Raw genomic sequence first — 23,249 nt, 5'->3', positions numbered from 1 at the left:
CAGGTCAGACAAGGAGGTGTGCAGGAGGGACAGGGAAAGCATGGGTGGTGTGGGCCTTGAGTTTTGTCAGTAGGGAAACTGTGACAGAATGAGATGAACAGACTGGGATCAGGCTCTCCCTTGAGATGGGATCTGTTCATAGAATCACAGAATATCCTGAGTTGAAAGGGACCATCAAGGATCATTGAAGTCCAGGTCCTGCACAGGACAGCCCCAGGAATGACTTGTGTCTTTGTTGAGAGGGCCTCACAATCAATGCTGGTGATCCCAGTGCCTGGATTTGTGTTGTGTGTGGTGCAGCTGAACTCTGCTGGAGACAAGTTATGTGACTTTTAATATGATGCCACTTTGAAGAACTTGAGGTTATTTTTGTTTAAGCTGTGAAACTGTTGATTCAGAGCTGCAAAAACTTTGCTTCATGAGGTTCTGTGACCGGGCCAGGCACCCCAACAGTGATAGCTTTTCTTTCTTTTCTGACATCCAACAGACAGACAGACCCTCCGAGCATTTGCTGACTGGGCCAGGCAGCAAAGCTCAGCGATTCCAACTCTGGTTTGTTGTCTTAGGTAAAGAACAATCCTTTATTAATGTAGCCTTTCAAAAAGGCTTGTGATTGTGCAAAGCAGAACTGTACAATGCAATATATGAATGTAAAAAGTAAACCACATGGCATGTGGATGCTCAGCCAGTGGTTCTATGGGAAGACAAGTGCTTTTCTTGGCAGGACAATTCACCCCACTTGCTGTAGTGAGGCTCAGTGACTCAAGGATTAGAGAATGTTCTTTCTATGCCAAGGTAAGGATGAATATTATTCATGTCCAAAAAAGAGCACAGTCCCTTCCTTTCATGGGCAGTGTGTGCCTGAGCACAAGTGTGCTTTCATCTTTATTGCTCCTAGAAGTATGAAATGTTCTCCAGAAGATATGTGTGGTGTGTGGGAAGAGGGGACAGAAATTGGCATAAGGAGTCTAGAAGGAGAAGAGGGCAGGTTAAGGCAGCAGGCTAAAGACAGGTTCCCAATGTTGCTTGTCATGAGATCAGAACAGCCAGTGATGACTCTGCTGTAATATTGCTCTGTTATTTCCATTTGGTCAGTGGAGACAAAAATTTTGCAGTGAAACAACCCCAGCCTTTGGAAAGGTCTGGTCCTTCCCTGCTCTCTTCTACTTGGGTCTCTAACATAAATTCTAAAGAATATGTTTTTGTAAGAGTTGTCTCATCTAGTTCATTCTGAGTAAGAGGAGCATTGATGGGGTGAACACTGGTAATGAACAGCTGCCCAGTCTGTCTGTGTGGGGCTAAGGGCCAGCCTGGCCCTCGCCAATGTTACCTGCACCTGTAGGGACTGATGGAGCAAAGCTCCATGTAAGGCTGGTAGAAGTTTTGACACCAGTGAGGAGAGGTGACTTTTACACACAAATGACCCTGCTTCCTCACATTTGTCTTTACATGCCCATAAGCACTAAGGGTGTTCAGACAGTCCTGTCAGTTACCTGTGGTGACACGGAGGACAAGGGACACACACCCTGAGTCCCCATGATCTCAGCTCTTACCTCAGAGGGTAGGTTTAAATTAGGAAGAAATCCTTTACTGTGCGGGTGGCAAGACTGCAGATTCTCGAGTCAGACTCAAGATTCACAGGGAAGCTGTGGATGTCCCATTCCTGGAAGTGTTCACGGCCAGGTGGGATGGTGCTCCCAACAACCTGGTTTAGTGGAAGGTCTCCCTGCCCACGGCAAAGGGGTTGGAACGAGATGGTCTTTAAGGTCCCTTCCACCCAGCCCATTCTATGACTATCTCCTATGTATGTTCTAAACCACCAGGCTCATTAAAACACGTTTTACCCACAGGTGGTGAATTAAAACGCCTTTGGCAGCCCGAGGCTGTGTCAGCCTGAGTTGCGCAGCCCCGGGGTCCTGGGGCGTGTGCTCAGAGTGGCACGGGGAGATGACGGCGGGGTGTCGCGACTGTCCTGGCTGTCTCCTGTCAGGGAACTCTGTCACCCTCTCACCCTCCTCCCGCCGCTCCCTCAGCCCGCGGGCGGCGCCTCAGGGGACGCGGCCCCGCGCGGCCGCCACTGCGCAGGCGCCGCTCCGCCCCGCCGAGCCGAGCCGAGCCGCCACTGCTGTGTCGGCCGCCGCAGATTCGCCATAAAACGCCACACGGGGACCCGATTTTCCGTGTTGGTTTTTTTTTTTTCCATTTTCCCTCACTCTGTTTTCCAAGCGAGCCGCGCTCGGCCCCCGGCGCGCTGTCCCGCTGAGCGGCGATGGAGGCGGCGGCTGCAGGTGAGCGGGGCCGGGCCGGGGGAGCGCGCACGGATCCCCGCGCGGCGGGCGGGGGAAGTAGTTCCGGCGGAGTTGTGTGACGCTCCTTCCGCACGATAAGTAGTTCCACAGTGGCGGCCTCCCCGGTGTGCATCGCCCCGCGCTGCCCGGCGGCCTGGGGGGCTGTGGGGCCGGGGGGCTCCAGAAGCCGCCGGAGGGCTCCAGAAGCCGCCGGAGGACTCGGGCAGCCCTAGCCTGGGAGTGCTGCTGTGTCCCGGCTGCCCGGCCTGAGACGGCCGCTTAGCAGCGTGTGGGGAACAGCTGGGAGTGAGCAGCTGGAGCCCCCATAGGAACCCTACGGGATGTGAAGGGAGCCTGCAGGGAAGCCGGAGAGGGACACTTGGTCAGGAACTGTAGTGATAGGACAGGGAGTAATAGGTACGAACTGAAAGAGGGGAATTTTAGTCTGGATATTAGGAAGGAATTCTTTACTATGAGGGTGGTGAAACACAGGAACAGGTTGACAAGGAAAGTTGTGGCTGCCCCAAGCCTGGCAGTGTTCAAAGCCAGGCCTGATAAAGCCTTGAGCAGCCTGGTGTACTGAGAGGTGTCCCTGGCCGTGGCAGGGAGGTTGGGACTTGGATGATCCTTGAGGTCTGTTCAAACCCCTTTCCATCCTCTGATTCCATGATTGTGCTCACCTGGGTTTGAAACACTTGTGAGCTCCTCTGGCAGCCACTCTAAATTGTATTACCAGCTCAAGGTCCCCGCAGTTCAGCTGCAGAAGGCAAATGTTTAAGATGTGTTAAAGATGTTTCAACTGTACTGTGATCTCAGGCCTTCGTGCGCCCTGTGTTGGCCTGGCTTTCGTTTGAGCAGTGAATAAAGTTACACAGAGGTGGCAGCCTTAGGAGTGCTGTGGATGTGATTTCTGCCTTTCACAATCCCTGTGTGCTGTTGCAGTATAAGTTTGTGATGTCGCAATAATTTAATGTCTGTTAATTACCCTGTATACTCAAATCTGGCTTCTGGTTGTCAGTGCCCGAGTTATTTCTACCTGTCCCATGAAGTACTGATGGATAGTTTACAGCTCAAACCACCACAAAGGGGTAATAGCAAAACTCTAAAACTCAGAAAATTCAACTGCAACATGGAGAAGAACCTCTTTATGTTGAGGGTGGCACTGAAACAGGCTGCCCAGGGATGTCGTGGAGTCTCCTTTTCTGGAGACGTTCAAAACCCACCTGGATGCATTCTTGTGTCACCTGCTCTAGGTGATCCAGCTTTGGCAAGAGGGTTGGACTAGATGACCTCCGTTCTGACTATGAAATGGGATTTTATGCCAAGGATAATTGCGCTATCAGGAGAATAACTGTGTAAGCTGAGTAACAGAATAGCTAACAGGTGCTGTATTACTTGTGGACTATGGCAAAAACATTCTAGGACTGTGTTATGTTCTGGGATACAACCTTTAGTGCGAAATAATTCTCTTACTACTAGTGCCACTAATAAATTCATATTTATTTGAGCACATTTGTCTTAATTAAAAGGGTTCTGAGTGTGGTTGAACCCAGAACTATTGTGAGTGTTCAGTATTTTTGATATTACTACTGCTGAGATGTGTCTGACCTTAGATGCATTTCCATTATGGCTGCTTCCAAAAATCAGGTTCAGAGTGTTTCATTCAGTGCATCCTGAAGTTAATGACTGATCACATAGTTTGTTCTTCTACTTTGAGGGGTTCTGAGTGGTTTTGGTGTCTGGTAGTGGTAATATCTTTTGATATTGTGTATTAGTGTGTTTCAGTGGTGCCTTAAGCAATGTTGTCTTTAGCCACATGAGGGAGATCTTAGAACATGAAAATAAAAATGTCTTGCTATAAACATATCTACTATGTGTTCTTTTATTTTTTCTTTAATGATGCAAAAGCTATCCTGTTTCTTTGTTTGATAAAGTGATTATTATAAACTGAAAATAATTTCCTAGTTACTTGAATATTCTATTAAATCCGTGTTATATCCAAAAAATGAATTTTACATAGTTTAGCCAACATAAATATCTGGAGACAGTTGTCTTATTATAAAGAACTTTATTTAACTTTTTTTTCAGGAGCATTTGTGAAGATGGTGTGTGTAAAACAGAAAAATACATGTGCTTTTATTTGCCATCATCAGTTAAACTTACATAGTTTCAAAATCAAGTTTCTTTTCACAAATACAGCATCAGACTGGTTAAATACAATGTGTTTTGTTTAGGTGAGCCAGAGCTGGGCCTGAGTGAAACTTGGGGAGCTCAGCAAGGCCAAGTTCCAGGTCCTGCAGCTGTGTTGGTGCAATCCCAAGCACAAACACAGACTGGGCAGGGAATGGATTGGAGCAGCCCTGATGAGGGCTTGGGGTGTTGGTGGACAAGAAGTTGGACATGACCCAGCAGTGTGCTCTGATAGCCCAGAAACCAAACATGTCCTGGGTGGCATCCAAGGCAGGTGGAGGGAGAGGATTCTGCCCCACTGCTCTGCCCTGGTGAGACCCCACCCGCAGTGCTGTGCCCGCCTCTGGGACCCAGACATGGGAAGGATGATGTTTAAATGCTGGAACAACTGAGCTACATTAAAGTTATGCAGTGTTCTTATTGTGATGTGCAAAATATGTCAGCAAGTATTGAATTAGATTTTTAATTTTGTTTCTCTCCTGGCATTTCACGTGCCTAACAACACACAATGGATGTTTAAATAGAGAAGAATAAGAATGGGGCAAGCACATAGTGATACTTGTCCAGAATAGATTTAGACCTTCTTATGGGCTTTGAGCCCCAGCCACTGTCTGTCAGCTTGGTGCTTCCTGGTCAACTTCTAAAATTCTGGACACCAAGTTGATATGCACCTTGGAGTTGCAGCAGCAGGGAGAGATCAGCTGCAAGGCAGGCAGTTGTTTCAGAGGAATCATATCCTTCATGACACCTGCTTTTTGTGGTTCTTCATTTTACACTTTCCCTGCTCTTCAGTCTTCAGTTACATCCTTCCAGGCAAATAAAAAAAAAAAAATTTAAAAAATCTAATTTATTTAACTGCTCATGTATGGAACTGTGCTATGTTGTTGATCTTCCTAATTTTTGTACCTTTTAAGAATGATGATTATGATTATTACTATTTCAGAAGAGGAACAGTACTCAAAGAGATGTGTAAGCCCAGTACAGATATTTTATGGTTTTTAAATAGGCCTTTATATTATAGGACCATCTCTTTCATAGGTCTGTTTTAGCTCTAAGGTTTTGTTTCTGAGGAGTGCAATTCCTAGCCTTGTTTTGAGGCTGTCTTTAAAGTGTTTGCTATAATTGAAAGATCTTTCGCAGAAAACCTCTCCAAACCACTATAAAATGACAGCAAATTGAAAAACTTACTTTGCTATGGGCTCACCTTCTTTGAAGGGTCTTTTTCCTATACAGATTACTTTTCATTGCACAGGCTCTTGGGTGGGCCCATTACTGTTGAGATGTTTTAAAATGTTGCTGCATTCTGCTTTTTATTTTTTAAGTTGATAAAATCAGCCTTAATGACCTGCCTCAGTGTTTTTACATTAAATTTGACACAATTTAAATCTTTCCTCATTTTATGAAACTTCTATGAAGATGTTTTTTTGAAATGAACTGAAAGTTCATTTCACTGCTATTTAGCTATGTTAGATTTTGCCTTCCCTTTTCTAAAATCTTCTTTGATGATTAGCATCAAATATGATGCTTTTAAATAGCCTTCATGCTGCTTTCAAGGATTTAACTTGTCTTGGAAATTGTTTAGTTCTTTTAGTGGTTTGTTTTGTTAAAGATGCTTTTTATATAGTTTGCATTGTTGAAGTGAAACACAAACATTTCGCTCTTTATCACTGTTTTAATAGGGCTTTTGAGTAGTACTTTAATCATGGTTACAGAGTAATTCTCAAATAATGTCACTTTGAAAAAGGTCCTGTGTTTTACTTCTGATAAAGTCAAGAACTGTTTCTCCTCATGTGGTTTCCCTGTCTTCTTGCTGGGTGAAACAGTCATTAATGGTGTCTAAACATCTAATCTTGGCATCCTGGTCTGACCTGACTTTTAACCACTCTGCATATGGCTAATTAAAGCCTACAATATATTGTTTTTATCTTTGTAACCTCTTTTATCCCCTCCAGTGTGTCACAGTCATTTGTAGTCATGTGGTCAGGTTGTTGTAGTGTAGTTCTTACACTGTGCTTTTCTGTGCACTGTATTTAAATTCCTCAGGAATTCTGTTACTTGTTAAAATAGACTGTTAATCAAATTTAACCCTAAACTGCTTCTAAAAGGCCTTATTTTTTTAAAAAATAGTACATCCTACTTTGTCCTCAATATTTTGGTAGTGCTAATGACCCACTGGCATGACAATATTTATCAGAAGCTTATTTGAATGCATGAATGTCAGTAATCCTCGTTCACAGCTAGGCATTCCAACTCTGTTTTTTTAGATTTCTTGCATTACTGTATTAGTAGTTAGGTTTACTTTTTGAAAAGCAACTACAAAAACAAACATAAGAAACTGTTTTGTTCTTTCCTGTAAAAAATGTACTAATTTCTTTCTCGTCCTTCATTTGAAAGTAGTCTCTGATGTTTACTGCTGCAAGGGGAATCACCTTCATCTTTGTGGTCTTTTCCACTTGTTACCTACCTCTCAGTCTTAATTTAAATCTATTTTCATACTCCCTTAAATTTTTGCTTGGGTAAAGCCTGACGCTCCTCCATTTTTATTTCTCAACTTGTAATTTTCTCTTAGTTATATGCAGAGCTGTCAGCGCAGTTTTTCTCACAATGGCACCTTCATGGGCTCATATTCCAGGCACCCTAACTAGTGTGCTTTTTTGTTTCCAGTCCTAGTATATTTGTATTGTATAAATCATAGAATCTCTGAATGGTTTGGGTTGGCAGGGACCTTAGAGATCACCCAGTTGCTTAGGACCCCATCCACCCTGGCCTTGAACACTTCCAGGCATGGGGCATCCACAGCTTCTCTGGGGAATCTGTTCCAGTGCCTCACCACTCTCACAGGAAAGGTAGAGATTTTAAACTATATTGTTTCTTAATCATAAACATGCACAAATTTCAGTGTCATTTAGTCTTGTATGCAATGTCTGTGAGCCTCTACAGATGTAGGTTATTGAGTAAACCTGACTTACAGCCTGATTAAGGAAAAATGGTGAATGTATATATGACTGGGTTTTCCATAAAACCATATTCAATGGTATTGATTTTAGCATCATCTTTTAGTTTTTGCAGGAATGCATTGTGTAGCATTGCTGTAGCAGTCTTTCTCTGTTAAAATGTTTCTATGTTAAAATAAAGTTTGTGGCACTTAACTAATGCTAATTAAATTGCTGGATTTTAGTTGGCATCTAAGAGCGAGAACAGTCATAGTCAGGAGCTCCTCTTCTTTGATTGAACGCTTTCGGCAGGGTTGGTTTTGTCTCAGCTGTCATTTTGTGCTGGTGAATTAAGAAACTGTTGCTTACTGTTTAGAATTGCCTGAATTCAGGCAAGGAAAACCTAAAATAGCTTTTGATTCTCCACCTACTGCTTCTAGTAGAGTTAATTCATTGATTTTGAGCACAGGGTTCTTGTGGTGCTGCTGTTCTAATGGTAGCAAATAGTTTGGTTTATAGACTTTATGTGCTTCTTTTTTCTTTAACACTTACCAAGGATAAAGCTTTTGATTATAAGAAAATAATGGTTAAAATGTCATATGGTCTGTAGAAAGTAGATTTTAACTGGAATAACAATGGCACGAGAAAAAAGAAAAACAACCAAAAAACGTGTGTCTTGGAGTGAATCAATAAAAATCAGAGATACAAAATTTCACAAGCATGTTACAGTGTATGTTTGAGATGGCTTTGAAAATGAAAAGCCTCTAACATGCTCAAAGGAGTAAGATCTGATAAGTATTTTTAAAATATTTGACAGTAGTACAGGCTATCATAATTCCTTCTGTAATTGCCCATTCTTTTATGTTCAGTGGAAACCATTTTGTTACTAAGAAATAGTGTTACTTGTCTTAAACAAAAGTTAGTGTCTTTTTACTTGCTGGTTTCATATTAACAGCTACCTCACATTTCAATGCCTCTCCTTAAATAGAAAAAGTCTTGTTTATTGTTCTTAGACACTTCAGTATTTTACATTTGTGTGTGAAAAGTTCTTTTACAAAACAAATTATTTGGTTGGAATAGTTGTTCCCACTTTTTATTGTACTTCATATCTGTACAGAAACAGCAGAAAGAGGAAAAAACCCAAAAAGCCTAACAAGACAAGTCCTAGTGTGAGGAGTAAGATTTTTAATTGCAGAAAGTTCCTGTTAAGAATTTGATGGTGATGAGCCAACAAAGTTTGTTTCAGCTCTGTAATAAGTTTAGAAGGAAATAAGTAATTTTTCATATTCTGAACTTCTTCGTTGTGTATTTTAGTTAGTAGGAGGTATAGTATTGTAGTTAGTAGAAGACTGATGCATAGTTATTGATTGTATTGTCTTTTTCCACAGGCCAGCAGATAACCAGTGACTTTTTACTTTTGTATTTAATTGTGGAGTTCTAATTCCTTTTGAGAGCTTCAGAACTTCAACTTACAGAAGTTGTTAACTCTTGCCTGCTTTGAAAGGAAAGGTGGAAAGTTTTGGATCCATTAGAATGATTTAGGGTATATAAATACACATTTGCGTCCTTGCTCCGTGTGTCTTGTAAAAGTAGTTATTAAAAATAAAACAAAACAATACCCAACACTTCCTTTTATGCAAAATTAAAGTTTTTGGTTATTTAAAATTGATTCTGCAGTAGGCTTTGTCATACAGTGGTTAAAAGTACATATGACAATAATATATTCCTTGATTCCCCTAAGTATGGTTCATTTCAATGTCTTTCTAAGATAAGTGCTTCTTTCTTGCTCCTTCCCTCTTCCTCACTCCAACTTCAAAGCAAAACAGGACAGATACTGGTTATGCTTTATGAAGGGGATTGGGAATCAGGGAATCTGCTTCCTAGTCTGTAGCTTGCCCTTTGTTTTTAGTAATCCATTTGTTAGAACTCCTTTTGCTGTAGATATACTTAATGTGAGTGAAAAAAAAAAACAAACCTCCTAATTAAGAAATATGCTGAGGGTTTTGGAGGAATTAGAAAAAAAAAGGCTTTGCTTGCATTATAGCTTAATTTTCCACATAGTCAATTATGTAGAAAATTATTGGTATTATTTATTTCAGTGTATATCTAGCATAGTTTATAGGGGCATACTGAAGATAATGAATTGCCACAAAGCATGTTTAGTGAACAGAATGTCCCAGATCGGTTTTGGTTGAATTTCCTGATGTTTGTGTACCTGCATACTTGATTACTGTTCCTTTCTTTCTCTGCATATTTAATTGCTGCCTAATTAATTGCTCTGTTGATTTCCTACATAATTAATTATTCACTAATTAGTCATTGATTCTATGCATAGTTAATTACCTTACTCCTTATTTGATTTTTACACTTAATTGACTATAATTCATTGCTTTATTGCTACACTGCCTAATTAGCAACTGCATAATCAATTATTGTTTGTTTACTCCATACTTGTTTAGTCTGGTGATCAGCAGTTTTTCCTCTGCTCTCTGACTCCTTTTCCAGTCATACTTCCTAAAATAATTTCTTCTGTTTGGTTTCTTTCTCACCTCTGAGTAAAGCTTGTGCATCTTCTGTGTTCTCCTGGTGCTTCCTGCAGCTTCACCGGGACTCCCTGTGCTGTGCCATGTCTGGGTTTGGGTGGCCTTGGTGATCGAGCACTTTAAACACTCACAGAGGCTTCTGGGGGTTCTTCTTGCTCCTCTGCCCCTCCCCAAGTCCTCCCTGTGGGGAGTGAGAGATAAAGTGGTGTGTGAGTGCTGATTGCAGGTCTTGAAGGAGGAGACAAGAGACAGAACACTGAGCCTGAGCTTCTAGGGAAAATAGCCAGCAGGTCAGGAAGCAGAAACAATGACAAATGAAACCTCAAAACAGAAATGTAGAAATGCCAGCTAAATCATTTGGTTAAATGTTAATCAATTGGTTAAATGTTTAGGTAAATGTTCATAGGTTTTATTTTGCCTTTACATTTAAAGAGAAGAATTGTTATCTGCTGGGTCAATAACAGGCTTCATGTCCTCTAAAAAAAAAAAAAAAAAGGAATATTGCTAACTAGAGCAGAACTAGTTCAAATGTTCAAAGGAACATTTCAACATACTGAAATCAAAACAGAAATATCTGTGTGCTCAAGACAGCAGAATGCCTGAGAAGGAGCCCAACCGAGCTCCTAAGAACGCCTTGATTGTACCATACACTTACATTGCTGCTTGTGTGTAATAAGAGGATATTTCGAAAAACAGGGGCCGTATTGGAGTTGTTTTTTCAGATGTTTTGAAAGAGATGAAGGCATAGCCTGCCTGTTAGTTCTGAGTTGTGCTTTTGTTACATTTCAAGTGCAAATGCATGTAAAAGAGACACCTCTGCTGCTCTCAACTTTCAGGACTCCTTAAATAAAGATTTTTTTGGGTGAACTATATAATTAGTGTGTTGTAAAAGAAGTGGAATAATGTTCAATAGGGGAACCCTTAGGTTTATTTTAAAATTAGGTCCCAAAATGCAGCTTCCCTGTCCTCTTACCCTCAGATATAGCCCAAACTTTATTATAATTTTATTTCTGTATTTACTCAGTACAGAAATCTGTATTCTGGTTTCACTTGTACCTCAGAAATGCTGCTTGTTCCAGTTTGGTTTCAGAGGGTTTATGTTCCTAATTTTCCATAGGAATGTGGAGGGAGAGTAGCAATTGAAACCAGTCTCTGGGCCAGAACTTCATACATGTAGCTGGAGAACAAGTGTGCTGTTAAAATTGGTTTCAATTGCTGTTAAATTTCAAATTGTTGTTAAAATTGATTGTTTTTTGGTTTCGTTGGGTTGGGTTTGTTCATTTGTTTTTCTTAAATCAACAGGAACTTTTCACGGTACTCGATGAGGATGTTACATCTTACATAAAATTTTATAATGTATTTGAAAATGTTTAAAATTATAATGATGTTTGAGGCTGTAAGGGGAAAAGGGTCTAAATTGTTCTTCTTCCTTTTGTGCCATGTTAAAACATTTCTAAGATTTCAGCCAGAAGAAATGTTTTGCCCTATCAGGATCTAGCTAGGAGTTGACCCATTTCTTAAATTAATTCATTTGGGGATGTATTATGGATGTGTTCCTTTAGTGATATAACATTCATCATTTCACCTCATTATATGCCTGTTATATGTCTTAAGTAAATTATAGTTATTATATATATAAAATAACTAATTTATATAATTATATAATTATAACTATAATATATATTACAATTATATTGACTGAACCAAAATCCCAGTAACTCATGGTAACATAAATAACATAGATTTGAAAACACTGATTCCTTGTTTTTAAACTTGTTTTTTTCAGGGAGCAGTTCCATCTTCATGTGTAAGCTCTGTAACTTATTTTCACCAAATAAGTCCGAGCTGTTGTCTCATGTCTCCGAGAAACACACAGAAGAAGGGACCAGTGTGGATGATATTGTGATTCCTCTCCAACCTCTATCAGTACCCAGAAACACAAGCAAAGATGGAGAAGGTACATTCATAAATTGAGAGGAACGTCATTTTCAGCGTTGCGTATTTTGTAATAAAACCTGTGGTGTGATGACTCTGCATTGTGTATAGAAGTGTTTCTATAGTTTGTTTTTCTAATAAGCACTGTACAACTGCCACCCCAAATCTCATTCAGCATGGAATAGATCACATGATCACATGTGGATAAACTCACGTCTTAGGGAATGATGACATTGATTCATTAATTTTCAATGTCAACTATAGCAAAGTTTGCTTCCTACAGCTTTAATCTGAGCTGTGAAATAGCAGTGGGAAGATTGTCTAACAGCAGTGGAAAGCAATCAGGACACCATGGGGGAGAGGGTGTCTTGAGGCTTAGGTGTCCTTTTTGAGTTATTTGACTTGTTTGTTGTGATTCAGGTAATGTCAATAGTTCTATTCCAAAAAGGAAGTGGCACAATTCATAATTTATAACTGTGTTTTGGTAGTGATGCTGGTAAATAAAGCAATCAGAGGTTGAATGAGTTACATAAAAATGGTACTGTGCAATGCAAGAAGTTACATTCATTCCTTTCCATTTTTGACTGATCATAATTGCCATCCTTTGGAATATTAGCAATGGGTTCAAAATAATTCAGACTTTTATCTTCTTTTATTTCCTTACTGAGTAATGGATTTATATTGTTGGCAAACCTCTTATTTAACACAAACACTAGTATTTTTCAATCATTATAATTTCTGGATCTTAAAAATTATGTGTTTATGGATCAACCACCCTCTAATATCATACATTCAATAATTTTTTTGGTGATAACATATGTATGTGATGTTTCTTTGCTTATTTACCAGCAGTGATTCAGTAGTTTTATTAACTTCATCAGTATAAGAATATATTTCTAATAATGGTCATACAGTATTTCACTAGAGCTGCTGTCTCCTCAGGTGTCTGGTGAGGAAAAAATCTCTCCAGATTATTATTTCACATAATGCCCAAAATTACCAATGTATCAAAAGATGATTAATAAATTTCTAATCAGGTTTCAAAATGTCATTCTAATTTTATTTTAGTGGCACAGAATTAATTTCTTGGGCAGGAAGAATGCATTTTCCTTTCTCAGATCTTTGTTTCCTGTTATCCCTTCACTACATATGCTGTGATATGTTTCTGAGCACAGTGAGACTGGTAATTTGTCATATTCTTATTCATTTTAGTAAAAAGGCTCTTCTGTAAACTTCTCTTTGAATTTTTGTCAGGAGTAACTGCACCTTTTGGATTGTAAGTGTTGTACATTCATGAGAATAGTTTGTAATTACCATTATGATCTAAAGCAACAGAAATTAGAGATAAATGGCTTTTAGAAAAATAACTCTGCAAATCTTATGTAAAATACAACATTTTAAGTTATATATTCATAATTTACTTTTCTCATTATTCTTGGTGAGTACTTTTACTTGTCTCATGTGCTCATATGGTGCTACCTTTTTCAGGTTATGTAGCCCAACTCTTTGCCATCTACTGTCAGTAAGAATGTCAAGATAAATTATTTTTCCATAGTTTCCATGTTACATTCTAGGCATTCTTTAACATTTCTCCTTTCCCATCATACAGATTGATAGGAGAAGAGAGTTCTGAAGTCCCAGAATTGTTTCCTGTGTTCCATTAAAAAAAAAATATGGTATTCTACAGCTGAATGTAGGATTTGGAAAGAGTTCTTTAAAAGCATCAATTATTCCCTCCTGCAATGGAATCTGTTATATTAGAATATATAGCAGAATGAAATCTTCTATTTTATCTTATAATAAAATAGAACTTAGAAAATTTATAGTATACAATTATTTTTCTGTGAACCAGTCTTTGTAGTAATTCAGTATTGTCACTGAATGGTGAAGTAATTGGTGAATGACAGCCTTAGAAATTACAACTTTTAGTAGTTGGTGACTGGTAGATGAACATCTCTTTGTCCTTTGAAAGTGTAATTTCTCTTACAAGTATTTGTAAGTACTATAGCTACCTCACAATCGGTATATAAGAGTGAATGCTGAGTTGCTGATGGAGCTCTTTGTTCTGCCTGAGTAATAAATTAATGATTTTATGAATACTGGGGACAAGTAGAGTGCTAGGCATGTAGTATTTGTTTATTACTGTACTGTTATTTTATTTACAGTACTCTCTGCTGGATTTTGTTTAGTCATGCCACTTTCCCATCATTAAGCTATGATCTGTTTAGAGTTGATTTGTCCTAAACATTTTGGTATGACAGTGTTAATTTTTTTTACCAAGGGTACCAGGGAGATGTTGCTGTTATACATCTATGCACAGGTCACATTTTGTCCAGCACTGGAGTGTGACATGTGTCTTTGGGAAATGACAGGTATTTCCCTGCTAATTGTAGTCACTCATACTCCACTTTTTCTTAGGGCATATTATAGTTCTGCACAATGGTCTCCATTTCCTTCCAAGTGCTTGTCAAAACTCAGCTTTCTTTCCCTTCTGCTTAGTCAGATTGGTGAGGATCTGTGGGACAGCATCAGTGGCTTCATCTATCCATACTGCTATTACCTGATGGATTGTTGTTTGTTTTGGGCTATATCTGGATTACGGGATGTGTGGCTCTGTCGGTTATGAAACCTTGAGGAAAGTTAGAGTCTGTGTATCATCATTTCTTTCCTTCAAGGAGTTTACCTCATTAAGGTCACTTAAAACCATGGTGTGTGCATCAGCCTCATCCTTTCCTGAACACAGGATGTAACCAGAGCCTGCATTCACACTTGAGGGACCAGAGGTGTTGCAGGTGCCATGATACAAACACAGAACAGAAACAGAATAAGGCTGAGGATGAGATTTCCATGCATGCATTTGTGTGACACCGTGTGCAGAAGATTCTGAATACAGCCATGTGCTGTAACTGATGAAATGTAAGCTTTTTATTTGTGAGCTCATAAGCTTATGACATTTGAGGAAGGATTCATGTTGCATAATGCATCAACCTGTTAAATATGGTCAGGAGGTGACATTTGCACAAGCGTTTTGTGACTTCTGACAAACTTTTTGTATTAAATAGATTGATTTGGGGAAGCTTATGTGAACAATTGCTATGAAGGACCAGTATAAAAATAGACACACAGTTCATTTCATTATTCTTTTAGAAGTGTCTTTTTTATGTCTTTGAGAAGATAATTATACAGCATAGCACAGAATGTCTTCCCTGGATATTGCCATTGCTCATCCAATAGCAGTCAGCATAAAGATTGGTTTCCATCAGTCTTTAATGAGTGCAAAATGCCCAGAAACAACTAAGTTGTTCTTGAGGGAACAGGATCTTAATTCAAAATCTTTTTAAGGACCAATTTGAAACTTCTATTTATCACTAAGCATCTTCTAAATAAGTGATAGGGTCTTTTTATTATTTATTCACTACTTTATTTTTATACTTTATTTAAATACTACTTTATTTTTAGCAGTGAAATAGATTCTGTTTTCTAAAAAGCTGTATTTGATTAACTTGGTTATGTACTGGCAGATGAATGTCAATGTTCTGCTATTAAATTACTGTGTGTTATTGATCTTAGGTGGTTTGAGCTGGAATTTGTATAATGCAGTGTGAAGAGCTCGCTGGGGGCAGGCTGGGTAGAGAGACAGCTGGAATTTGTGGTTATGTGCCTCATTAAAAATGTAATTCTGGCATTGTTAACTCAAAGTAGCTTGAGATAAGCTCTGTCCTGGAAAAAGGAAACCAAGAAGCAAGGAAAAAAAATGACTGTGATAAGCCTCAGAAGTCCTGGGAAGCCCTCCTGTTCCTGTGTTTGTTGCTGCCTGCCTCTTGCCACTAAACCTTTTAAATGAACTGCTGTAAATTCTCCTACTGGTGGACACATTTTCACATTATAAGATTTACACATTCTTTATTTGCCACACCATTAGTAGTCAGTGTTAAGAGCTGCAATTTTGTAAGCCATAGCAGAGATTCCATCACCAGCCATCTAAAGGAGCAGTTTTCACATTTCCACTTGCATGCAAGATTTTGTTTCAATTTCTGTCTTAATGTGAAAGTGTTGTTCTGTTTCTTATTAAATTTGCACTAAAACAGTCGGGAAGAAGCATCTCTTTGACTTGATTTCTCTTAATTCTTTTTTGTTGGGTAATCTGATGATTGCATTGTAAAGGAATGAAAAGAATATCATACACAGAGAATATGGTGGTTTCATTAATTTTTCCAATCCTTGGATTTAACTATTTTGTCGTAGTCTGAAAAGCATCCACATCTGTATTCTTTGTGTTGGACAGTTAGCAAACTGTGGCCTTTTGATGGGTTGATGTAAAGATAATTGTTTTAATTGGTAAATTAAAATAAAGATAATTTGTTTTAATTGGATTTTACTTTCTTCAACTCAGATACTGATTACTGTGATGGACGGATATCAAAATAATATGAATGGTAGCAAAGAGAAGTTTTGAGAGCACTGAAATCACTCCCTTTTGGTTGATGATTGACAAAACTACTTTTGTTAGAGTAGTGTGAAAGTTCAGGACCCTGGTGGAGGTTTGAAAAAAAAAGATAATGGGAAACAGTTGCCTTTTTTCTATTCATAGTAAGGTTTTTTGGCAGTTTCATTACATTTATTTAAGCAGACAGGTATTCAGTCACTCATATAAGAAAACAGAATGCTTTCTATTTCATTTGATAGTAATTACATGGTTAACTCAAAGCTGTGGTGTCTGAATGTGGGGTTTTGTTTGCCTGGTATGTTTTAGGGAAATGCTGAATAGCTTCTTCTGTTCTCCTGCATCATCTTCCTTTAACATTCTTTAAGTCATTTATTTTTCCATATCCTCTAAATCAACCAATTCAATAAGGTCTTTTACCACCTGTACTTGAAAAGTTTTTGTGGTTTGGGTTTTTTTAATATTCTCTCTGTGTTTTTTCAGACTTCTATGTTGTCAATCTCAATTTATCAGTATCTGTGATTCAGCAGTGATGAGAGAAATCTTGAGCAGAAAATACAGTTTATGTTGTCACACATTTCTGTGCACTGCATGTCATGGATTTCATCAATATTTCCTCTACAGAAATATGGAAATGTAAAATTATATTGTATTTATTAGGAATTGTGGATGGCTTCTGATTTTAATTAAGGAAACATTTTTCTTCATGACTTCTGGAATTTATTTGTTACCAACAATTTTTATGCCAGCTTTTGGCTAGAAAGTGCTGACAATCAAGAACCACAGAAAATATTAGGGAGTAATAGTTCAGTATATTAAAATGACAATGAGATTTTGATTCTTAAACATACACTGTTTTTCTGATTACATCTCAATACCTGGATAATTAATTTGACAATTATTTAAATTAAAAGGGTTTTTGTAGTGTTGAAACACTACAAAGCAGTTTTGTAGAATACATGTGCTGATAGAGTTATAGTGCACTCCAGAAGAGTGCTTGCAGTGTAATTAAGTAAAACTGTGGCACTTTGACATCTCAATAACACAAATGTTATTGCTTTGCAGCTACCAGAAATGCCAGCAAATACCACTGCTTGAAATAAGTTTGTGTGGTGCTAACCTTTTTTTCAGCTTTTGGGATAACTCCTCTCAAACTTGATTTAAGGAATCTATTTTTCAAATATCAGAAGGATATTAGCTAATTAGCTGTGAGGTTTAACTGTAGTTTAAACTTCAATTTGCTTTTCTAGAGCTTCTCGTAGCAAAGAGGAAAAGGGGCAGACCAAAAGGGTCCACTAAGAAGCTTTGTGTGGATGAAGATGTGGCAGAAAACAATCCTGTTCCAAGCAAAGAGACCCCAGCTGGGACAGAAGAAGGCCTGGAACCGACTGAAGTCTCACCAGGCAGCCTGGAATGCAGGAAATGCAATCGGAAATTCTCCAACACGCGTCAGCTGACCAAGCACATCTGCATTATTGTTCTGAATGAAGGAGAAGAAGAAGGAGATGGAGGTAAGAAAACATCCAGCAAAAATACTTGAAAAAATACCATGGTGTTCCCACCATGAGACCTGGCTTGGAATCCCCAGTGCTGGCTTTAAATGGAGTGGAGTTGTCTGTTCCTTGTAAAACAAAAAAGCAAAATTGATCTTAGGAGAGGTATTTAAACTTCTTTCAAAGTGATCAAACTGTTTATTACAGTAATGATTGTCTTACAACTCCCTGAAATTCTTGTTTTGCATTAGCAACTGTTCTGTTTCTCACAAAGTGGATTGTAGCTTTTCAGTGAGAAGTGGTATAGGCCATGCAGGTGAGTATCACATGTAGGTGAGGAATGATGGTCCTGTACAGGTGTTTCTGTCCTGTGACTTGGGAAATCTGAATTCTGTTCTCTTCTCTTGATAGAGTTTGCTTTTCTGGATGGCTTCTTTTACTGTACTCTTATTTTCTTTGACTGTATAAATAATAGTATTAAACACTATTAAACACAGTTAAACACTAAAAACCTCAAACAAAGCTTTATTGTCTTTGGCATAGGAGAGTCCAGTGTTTAAATTTAGCTTTAATATTGATTTGGATATATTCAACCTCTCAAATTTTTAGTATAGAACACAGCAGAATGAAGTAATTTTCAGCTGTAAGGAACCTACAATGACCATCCCACCTCACTGCCTGACCAATTCAGGGCTGACCAGCAGTTAAAGCTGCTGCTAAGGGCATTGTCTGAATGGTTTCTTAAACCTTCATTGGCCTGGGGCATTGAACCCCAATCCATTTAAAAAGACAACAGTAAACATTCATTCAGAATGGAGTAGTTGAAGGGACATACAGTAATCATCTCCTCTACCTACCTGTTTAAATTTTCCCTGAGGTGAATGTCCCATGCATACAAAGCAATGACTTAGTCCAAATTACCTTAACTTTTTGTGAGTTTTGTGTTGATGGTAAAATTCAGGTTTTGCTTTTACTACAGTTGCTCAGTATGATATTGTGGATTTTGCCTGTAGACAAAATTTGCCATTGATTTTTTTTCAAGTTTTCTGTTACTCTTTCCAGTCTGTCACAATTATACACAACTAGTATGACTATTTTATTTTCATTGATATGTAGAGTTTAACTTCTGTGGCAAAGCTTAATTAAAATAAGGTTAGAATATGTTGATAGAGCAGAGAAACTCTTGCTTTGGTAAAGTATCTGGTTATATTTTATTGTCATCAGTGAAATAATTTTTTAAATACACAAAAATGACAGTTACTCCAGCTGTCTCACCTCTGACATCCCAAGTGTCCATGCCCTCTGCTGTTTATACTAGATCCTGTGTTCATATTTGCATAATTTTAGAAATGTTGCCTTTTCTAATGTCCTTTTGAAGAAAACTCTCAAGTCAAAGTATAAATTCAAATTACCTGTTCTTGACCTGTTACCTCATTAGAGCTCCTAAATCTTATCTTCATTGGTTCCTCTACAAAACACACTGGCAAATTTTCCAGACTAAATTGCTCATATTTTAACTTCTTCATAAAGAAAATAGCCTCAGTTTTGGGCAGATGAAACATTTTTTGCTTATTCCCTGGTAAAAGCAAAACAGTCAAGCCAAGTCAAACAGTCAAGCAACAAATGACTTGGGGGTCACCAAAACAGGGGGTTCCAGTTTTTTAAAGCTTTCTATCTTGTCTGCAAACTTTGAAGGTATTGGGGTCTGGTTTTATCCTGAAGACATAATTCTTCCTTGGAATACATCTAGGAAATTCACTCTTCAGCTGTCTACTGATTGCTGTCCCGTCACAGGAAAACTTTTCACTTCTGCCTTTACCATATGAACTGTGTGAGACAACTTTTCAGTTTCTGAATACGTAGATGAACGTAGCATGTTCATTATTATTTTCCTCTAAGAATGTGTGAATACAGTCAGTACCTCAAAACTGTAGAACAGGCAAGAACAGGATGTTGTCTGCTTAGGGGTCTCTATAATATTCCTCATAAACTTTTGCATTATCACAGAATCAGTATGTTTGGAAAAGACATCCAAGGTCATTGAGTCCAGCTGTAAACTCAGCATGACCATGTTTACCACTAAACCATGTCCCCAAGTGTCACATCCACAGACCTTGTGAACATTTGCAGGGATGCTGAGTCTGCCCCTTCCTTGCATAGCCTGTTCTGATGGTAGTTCTTTTTCAGTTAAAAAATTTTCCTAATATCCAGTCTAAACTCCTTTGGCACCACCATTTCCTCTCATCCTGTCACTTGTTACTGGAGAAGAGGCTGATCCCCATCTGTCTCCAGCCTCCTTTCAGGGAGTTGTAGAGAGTGATAAGGTCCCCCCCTGACCCTCCTTTTCTCCAGCATGAACACCCCCAGCTCCCTCAGCTGCTCCTCAGACTTGTGCTCCAGACCCTTTCCCAGATTCATTGCCCATCTCTGGACCTGCTCCAGCCCCTCAATATCCTTCTTGTACTGAGGGGCCCAAAACTGAGCACAGGATTGAGGTGTGACATCACCAGTACTGAGTACAGGGGTACAGTCCTTGTCCTGGTCCTGCTGACAACATGAATTTGGATACAAGCCAAGGTGCCATTTGCCTTCTTGCCCACCTGGGCACATGCTGGCTCATGTTCAGTCAGTGTTGACCCACAACAATTCCAGGTCCTTTTCTGCCCAGCAGTTTTCCAGCCCTCTGCCCTGCAGCCTGGAGCACAGAATGGAGCAGTGATCCAAGGGCAGGACCTGGCACTTTGCCTTATTGAACCTCATGCAGTTGGCCTCAGTCAATTGATCCAGCCTGTCCAGATCCCTCTGCAGAGCTCCCCTGATTAGTACCATGGCATAAGGTGGTTTTTTGCTGTTCTGCTCTTTTCTTCATGTTTCCTTTATATTATGGTTGATTTTTCTGACTCCTGCTTACTACTAAACTTAGGTTTTCAGGGAAGTATTTGGAAACACAGACAGATCTTTCTTCTACTCCAAGAGTTAATTTAGAACCCATCATTTTATCAGTATTTTTTTTTTCTTGAATCCACTGTTGCCAGTTTTCTTAGAGCTGGATGGAAGATTTTATTGAAAGTCTTAGAATCTTTCAGAAATATATCTGCTTCTGCATGTCAGAGACAGTTCAAAATAGATGGCTAAAATTCACAAGGAGCTTTGGCTGCAGGTTCTTCTCACTTAGTACTTGACATTTTACCTATTCTATAAAGGTTGGGGTTTTTTTTCTTTTATCCATGTATTTTCCAACTTGAAATAACTTTTATCTGTTTTTTTTTTTAATGCTTCTGAGACTTTCTATACTTTTAAAATTTATACCACTTTCTCATGCTTTTAATTTCTTGCAAAGCTTAGCACTCTATGGGGATCTGATTAATAATCACGTTTTCACTTTACACTGTGGCTGACTGTGATGAAGTTAACTTTCTTCATAGCAGCTCATATGACACAGTGTTTCACACTTGTGACCAAAATAATGTTTTGGCTATTGCTACAATATGCTAAGTATGAAAACATTGAAAATATATGTATTTATAGTTGTTCTGTGTAATAGTGTGTATTCAGAGAAATCTAATACATCTTTTGAACTGGAGCTCAAATATTCATAGAACTTTCCAAGTAATAAAATGTTTTGCTGTCTTTTATAGGTCGACAAGAAAAGTGTTGAAATGCCTAACATAACGGACATTTAAAATAAATAAATCACTAGAAAATGCTAGTTGAAGCTAGAGTTGAAACTTCATTGAAATTGCACATGTATTGCTCAGAGGAATAACTGGTGGATGCAGTGGGCCTCTGCTGTTCCTTGCTTCTGTAATTAGTGATCTGCATTGATCTCTGAGATCATTGACTCATTGATAGTTCTGCTGCTCTTTCCAGAGTCACCAGGCCTTACTGGTTACTGACATCCTTTGTGCATCTAATTTGATCCTCTGAACTATAATGATTGCTTTCACCTTGTGGGCCTATTCACTAAAACAGCAATTAAAAAATAAAATAAATAAAAATTAAAAAATAAAAGAGTTTTTTTTCAGCTCCAGAATTCCCAGAAAGCAGCTCCTCAGCTGGACTGGAAAAAGGAAAAAAACCAAAAGTCTTGTGGGGAGAAATCACTCACCAGTTACCATCACAGGAAAAACAGACACAACCTGGGGCAATTAATTTATTACCAATCAAATCAGAGGATAATGAGGAATAAACCCAAATCTCCATGAGTAAAGCCAAACTGTAGCCCCCTGCTACCAAACCATGGCCGCACAAAGCCAGTGCAAAACAGGTTAAAAAAAAAGTCTGTTGCATTTCCCTGTGTACATGCTTAGTAAATATATTTTTTCATAGAGGGCTTATTTGCCTAAGCAAATTGCTCTTTTGTAAGCAAAACTGTGTGTATACCTATTTCTGTTAATTTTTGGTTTAACAAAATTAACAGTTCTGGCTAATGATTTGGATCTGGCTGGCAGGATACAAGAGAGGACATTTAATGGCCAGGGAATGGCATTTAGGTGGAAGACAGATTACAGTCCCTTCTCTGGAGTGAAACATTCAATCCTACTGAAGTGGGAGCCTACATATATCTTAAAGATGTCACTTTTGGCCTTAGTTTAAAATGGTTTTACCATCAGCTGGATTCTAATTTAAATGAATTCTTCCTGCAAGTAGAATGTCATTCTGTTGAGGAGAAACAATTGCCTGTGTTTATTTTAAATGGCCAGTTCACTTTCTTTTTTCCAATCTGCTCTCCTGCTGCTATGAAATATCACTTTTTAAAGGTTAAAAAGCAGTAATTTGAATGAAGAGTAGTTTAAAAACATGCCAATTAAGGCTGTGTAGCTATGCCTGCAAAATGTTGTACATCCAAGTAGAAACGCTGAGAGCAGTCCCTTCGATTAATGACTCCAGCAGGATCATGGGACAGATGAACGATGCAGTTCGATGGGACTCTGGAAGCCCTGATTAATTCAGAGCTGGCAGTAGCTTTGCTGATCAGCAGACCAAATGTGGCCAATTCTTAATGGTGTTAGAAGCAGCTCAGTGTTGTGTTTCTTGCACAAACACAAGCTGCTGCTCATAACACCTGACACTGGGGAGGGGAGGTCACTTCATCCGTCTGTTGGATCCAGGTGCCAGCTGACAAAGTGCTGAGCTGACTGCTTAGCAAGGGACGTGCAGAGTGAAACAGTTTGTCTAAACAAACCTCTTCAGGAGCAAGCAAAGGCTTTTACTGCCTGGAGAAATGCAGTTTAGCTATTCAAGTGGCATATACTCCATTTTCTCATAAATTATCCTAAAATCATCCAAGGCTGTTCCTTTATAACTGGTGGTAGTTATTAGACAGCAGAACTCGCCTAGTTGAGATGGACAAAGCATTTATTTGACACTCTAATCCATGATCTGAACAGTGAAAGAATTTTTTCCAGGAAGGCAGCTAAACA

The 23,249-nt window shown here is 38.8% G+C and overlaps 1 protein-coding gene and 1 long non-coding RNA gene across 6 annotated transcripts in view; one reads left to right on the top strand and one right to left on the bottom strand.

Moving 5' to 3' along the window:
• ZFAT (zinc finger and AT-hook domain containing) overlaps positions 1–23,249 on the top strand; it is a 102,506-nt gene that overhangs the window by 27,682 nt on the left and 51,575 nt on the right. For 3 of the 5 annotated variants that reach the window (XR_004496263.1, XR_004496264.1, XM_015617850.2), the window contains exons 1-3: positions 2,091–2,288; positions 11,741–11,911; positions 17,584–17,844. Coding sequence is in view for 3 of the 5 variants with exons in the window: in XM_015617850.2 (XP_015473336.1) it covers positions 2,270–2,288; positions 11,741–11,911; positions 17,584–17,844 (451 nt within the window). In the remaining 2 variants the exon portion in view is untranslated. Of the gene's footprint in view, positions 1–2,090; positions 2,289–10,122; positions 10,347–11,740; positions 11,912–17,583; positions 17,845–23,249 lie in introns of those variants that run through there. The other 2 variants (XM_033512462.1, XM_015617851.3) reach the window with 2 other exon arrangements.
• LOC107200002 lies at positions 4,342–10,097 on the bottom strand. Its single transcript, XR_001519441.2, has 2 exons — positions 9,961–10,097; positions 4,342–5,284 (listed from the first exon to the last, which is right to left on the bottom strand). It is a non-coding gene; the product is annotated as an uncharacterized LOC107200002 (long non-coding RNA).

The sequence above is a fragment of the Parus major genome, chromosome 2 (genome assembly GCF_001522545.3).
Source record: "Parus major isolate Abel chromosome 2, Parus_major1.1, whole genome shotgun sequence".
Taxonomy (NCBI): Eukaryota; Metazoa; Chordata; class Aves; order Passeriformes; family Paridae; genus Parus; species Parus major.
Note: the sequence above shows the minus strand (reverse complement) of the source record. Positions and strands in the feature narration are given on the sequence as shown.